The sequence below is a fragment of the Lipotes vexillifer genome, unplaced genomic scaffold (genome assembly GCF_000442215.2).
Source record: "Lipotes vexillifer unplaced genomic scaffold, Lipotes_vexillifer_v1.1 scaffold771, whole genome shotgun sequence".
Classification (NCBI taxonomy): Eukaryota; Metazoa; Chordata; class Mammalia; order Artiodactyla; family Lipotidae; genus Lipotes; species Lipotes vexillifer.
The window spans coordinates 643,093-648,304 of NW_006774099.1; the positions used below are offsets into that span (position 1 = coordinate 643,093).

Genomic DNA, 5,212 nt, shown 5'->3' on the forward strand with positions numbered 1-5,212 from the left:
TCCTACCTAAACCCTACCCAATATTGGTACCAATATTGGTATTAAACATTCATCGCAATAAACATTCACTAGAATAAATATTCATCAAGAAACTAGGAGGCATTCAGGGATTATGATTTTGTAGCGTTTAGAAATCCATCCTGGACTACGGAAACCCGGTGGAAGACTACCTGGTTCACAAACAAGATTTCAAAGAGGAGGGGCTTGGAGGAGGCGGGTCCGGACAACCAAGCGCGAGAATACGCCCCAGCGCATGCGCACCCATTAGCGGGTAACTCCCATTTGCTAGGTAGGGGAGGAAAGTGAGAAGCAGTCTACAATTTTAAAATTTCTCTTCGCAACCGAAAATTAGATTGTGATCAGTTCCGTGAATAATGTGAGAGCGTTATTCTCCGAGTTCAAGATTAAGGACCCTTGGCATCTACCGTTAAACCAAGAGGTGACTTCTCGTCTTGTCCCCCGTCTCCTGGGACATTGATAGGCTAGTCCATTCCACAGACTTTCGAGTCCTTGCAGCGGGTCGGGGATCGAAGGATTGGGCCAATAGCAGCTGAAACGTCTTTGGAAGGAGGAAGGGGGTGAGGGGGCATCCCTCTGAGTTCCGCCTCTCCTTTTTCGAGGCGGTTGTGGGGAACGGGGACGTACGAAATATTGCCCTCGAAAGCCAAGGATCACACCTCTCCGTGCAAACTGCCGGGAGGGCGGCGGGAAAAGGGCAAGACGGGAGTGGGGAAAGGGAAGGATCCAGGAAGCCGCGCGGGAGGGCGCGCGCGCGCGCGCCCCTTTTTCAGCAGTGTGGCGGGGTCGCACGCACGCCCGCCTCGGCGGCTGGGCGCGGTTTGCGACAGTGGGGGGAGTGGTGGAGGTGGCGGCGGCAGTGGCAACTTTGCGGCAAGCTCCGGACGGGCTTGCTTGACGGCGGTGTGGCGGAGGCCCCGCCCTAGGCGGCAGGAACCTGGAGGGAGGCGGAGGAATATGTCCGAGAGGGAAGTGTCTACAGCGCCGGCGGGAACAGACATGCCTGCGGCCAAGAAGCAGAAGCTGAGCAGCGACGAGAACAGCAACCCGGACCTCTCTGGAGACGAGAATGTGAGTGCAGCGCTGAGCAGTCCGGACGGGACTTTGGAGTGAAAGTTTCAAATTCTTTTTAAACTGTAGGCGCGGGGGCGGGCCGGCGGCTGTGGGGGGAGGGAGAGGTGTCACCCTCTACTCAGGAAAACGCGGGCGTGGAGGAAAATATCGAACTTGTCTCTACGGGGATTTTGAGCTGCGGCCGAGAGCGAGCGGAAACTTGACGAAGGAGAGTGGTTTTAGAGAGAGCGTGATGGTAGAGGTCAGAGGGCTCTGAGATCCTTTTGCGTGCATGCGGAGTGTCTGGGCCTTTAGGCAGATTTTGGGAGAGTGCGGATCTGAGATTCCAGTAGTTTAAAAGGCAAGTTAGAGGTTTTCCTAAGACAGTTGGAAGGAGGGGCCAGCGTGTGTTAATGGACTTCTAAAAAGGAATTTAGGGTCCGTGTCACTCGTAGACCCTTACCGACTGTCCAGGATGGGAAGATTAGCTCTTAGACGTAAGAGATTTCGGTGGCTCTTTTAAAGGGGCTTTTGTGTCCGCTCCTGTGTTGTCCGTGGAGAAGGGGCGTGCCTGACAGTCGGCTTCTCTTCAGGAGGAGGAAAATTGGGAGGGTCGTCTGCTGACTTGGAGGGGGAAACGACCCTTGAGGAAGGAATGAGAAGGTGTCGACAGTTACTCTTTTGTAAGTTTTCACTAAGATAAAGGGGATGACCTGGAAGATTTTAGGCCGCTGTGGTCAGGGTAGATGTCTTTAGGTGTGGGCTCGTGGCTTCGCATGTGTAAGGTGTTTTGGAATCAGATTTTTTTTTTTTTTAACTCTTAAATGGATCTTGGTAATGCTCTAGTTCGTCCCAACAGTTGATCCCACTGTTTTTAGGTGAGACGCCAGTAATGACCGAACTGACATTAATTTTCAGTTTCATGTTTTAAGTTTATATCCAATAAGGTCAGCAAAATGTCTTCACAGTTCACTCAACGAATTACTACTCTGAAATGTGAACCCCCCGAGGTAACAACATCTGATTCTCTTTTTTAAACCTTTGAAGTGTTATAGGAAGGTGGTGTAAGTTCTTCTTTTTCTCTGTTTAGCTAGTTTTAAGAATAAATCTTGTACCTTACACACCCAGTTCCTAAGTTCTACATCACTGCATCACCGACTGAAGCATATATATGGCATGGTGTCAAGACCAGAATTTTCACTGAACAGATGGGAAAGAATTCTTTTTGCAGATAGAAGAAAGATATTTGGCAGATTATCAGTTTGTGGGATTTGGACTTGAAATTTCTGGAAGGCTTAGGTGTTGAATGTCACTTTAAATCTGTTTTTTTCCTGTTTGTGCTTCCCAATCTTATTATATATTGGGATCTAACATTTTTGACCCTCTTCATTCCAGCCCTTGGTGTCTGTTTTATTTCCACCTCTTCTTAAATTTCTCTAGGCAGATTAGGTTAGTGACTAGGAGCACAAACTGGATCTCTTAGGTTAAAATCCCCACTCTCCTGCTTACCGGTTGCTTGATCTTGAGCAAGGTGCTTGACCTAGTTGCCTTAGATTCTTATCTTAAAATTGGGGATAATAACGGTATTTACCTCATGGGATGTTTGTGAGGATTAAATGAGATAATATAGGTAAAGTGCTGAAAAGACTGCCTGCCCCTTAATAAGTACCAAACAAGTGTTAAGTACTATTACTTCTTTTGTAATCACATTGTCTAGCCTTATGTTTCTGGCCCTTCCACATATGAATCAGGCAGAAATGTAATGAAAATGTCAATAACCTATTAGACTGAGGAAAATTTCAGGGAACCAAATAAATTGAAAGGTTATTTTCTTTTTACAGACCCTTAAGAGGAATGTACTCCTTGATGCATACTAAAGCTATTCAGAACTAGATGATTGGACTAAGCCATGTTTTGTTTCCTCCATTTGGCTGGGACTTTTAACCTTTATTGTTCTTTGGACAGCTTAATAAATCCTGTGAAACCTTCTCAGAATAATAGTTTCAAATGTATAAAATACAATATATAAGATTACAAACAAAATCAGTGATAAAATTATTAAAAAGTTACAGAATTTTTAAAAACAAATTTAAGATTTGTTTTAATAAAGTGCTTTAATATCAAGTGCTTCTTTATTAGCACATTAAGTAACTAGGTCTGCAGTGACTCTGATAGTTATGATGGGCATAGACAATTTTTGAGACCTGCAACAACTATAATGTGATATAAAAATATCTGATTTCATTGTTGAGAGTCACAGCTACAGTAACATTAGCATGTATGCTGCCTGCATTATAATAGAAGGAAGTAATAGATTTCACTTAAAGATAGTGAAAATTAAAATGCAACTTTAAATTTATTTATGTATTTGTTTATTTTGCCGCTTAAGTTCACAGGTCCTCTGAATTTCATCCAGGGACCCAGATCTAGGACATAGGTTAAGGGAAGCGAGTAGAGAACTCTGTATAAAAATGAGTTCAGGAAAAGGTAACAAGGGCAGTGGTTTTACTCTTGAGGGAGCCAAATAATGACAGGAAGGCCAAAAGCAGGTGAAGGAAAGAATGTGGTGTTTTTGAGTTGGAGTGAAGGTAGTCTGAGCGCTTGCTACGGTTAAAGTGAATCAAAGAATTGAAAGGACAATAAAATTTTTTTCAATTGAGGTATAATTGACTAATAACATATTATTTCAGATGCACAATATAATGATTCGATATTTGTATACATTGCAAAATGATCAGCACAATAAATCTAGTTAACATCCGACCTATTTAAAGTTTGTTTTGTATGTATCTGCCATTCTATTAACTTTTTCATATGACTGCAGAGTAGTTAGCTTATGGAAGAATACTAATAGTTGTCTGGTACTGAGATCAGAAGGCTGAATCTGGAGACATGTCTTTTGCTTAAGCAGCCTGTGGCAAGATTAAGGGCCAAATTACTATCCCTGTTTCCTTGTTGAGCAAATGCAGATGGTAGTGCCGTATCTGTTGCATAGTACCATTCTGTATTTTGAGGAGGGACCAAGGTGGAAGTCAGTTTGTACACATATTAGATACTTAGGAAAGGTTTGAAGTTAAAGATAAAATGAAAGCATTGTGACCGTATTTCATTTCCATTTGATCTTGATTTGCCTATTTGAGGAGATGAGTAAATTAAGTGGTTAAAAGTTTATACACATACACACACACACATACACATACATGTAATGTGCCCCAATTATTAACAATGTTTTGTGTGGCTTCTTGATTAGCAGTTGAATTTTTAGAATGGAAAGAAGAATTTTCCAGACTGGGAAGAAGCTAGTGAATAAATGTCTAACTGTTTTATTATTTCATTTCTCTAGTGTTGAAAGATAATTTTCAGAAAAAGAATAAATTTTCAGAAACATTTTATTTTACTCATTTGAGGGAACTGGGCAAGTGTAAGTCAGACGGTACAAATGTATATGGATTAAGGGAATGTAGAGATGAAATTGCAAATGGAGGCAAAAACTTTTCTTCAGCGTGAAAGGGAAGACATTTTGAACCTCTCCCTTTGGATTATGCACAGTGTAAGAGATGTAAGATTGTTCAAAGCCAGTGAAGGGGGTTAGAATCTGATAACACGGAGTAGCGTGCAGTAGTTACATAGTTTTCCAGTGAAACACAAAATTGTTTTCTACACTAGGTTTTAACTGTGTAAATACAACTGAACGGTAGGGAGAAATAGAGATTAACAGTGATTTCAGGACTTCCCCAGTGGCCCAGTGGGTAAGAATCTGCACGTCCATTGCGGGGGTCCGGGTTTAGTTTCTGGTCAAGGAACTAGATCCCACATGCATGCTGCAACTAAGACCCCGGGCAGCCTAAATAAATAAGTAAATAAATATTAAAACAACAACAACAAAAAAACCCCAGTGATTTCAACCTAGGAACTGAACTCTAAAGTTTTACATTTCTATATCTATAAAAGCTGATTATATTTACATTAAATTACAGTCTAGATATTGAGCATTACTATGTGCCATCTATCCACTTCATTCTTTCACCCTAGATAACCAGTATATTTTATTTTTTTTTATTTTTTATTATTTTTGTTTGTTTGTTTTTTTGTTTTTTTGCAGTACGCGGGCCTCTCACTGTCGTGGCCGCCCCCCCCCCCC

At 42.0% G+C, this 5,212-nt stretch overlaps 1 protein-coding gene across 2 annotated transcripts in view; it reads left to right on the forward strand.

Annotated features, from left to right (window-relative positions):
• Nucleotides 1-500: 500 nt before the first annotated feature.
• Nucleotides 501-5,212, forward strand: part of EED (embryonic ectoderm development) — a 34,165-nt gene continuing 29,453 nt past the window's right edge. The window contains exon 1 of one of the 2 annotated variants that reach the window (XM_007448836.1): nt 501-1,089. In XM_007448836.1, the coding sequence (XP_007448898.1) occupies nt 976-1,089 (114 nt within the window). In that variant the 5' untranslated portion in view covers nt 501-975. The remainder of the gene's footprint in view (nt 1,090-5,212) is intronic. The other variant, XM_007448835.1, reaches the window with a different exon arrangement.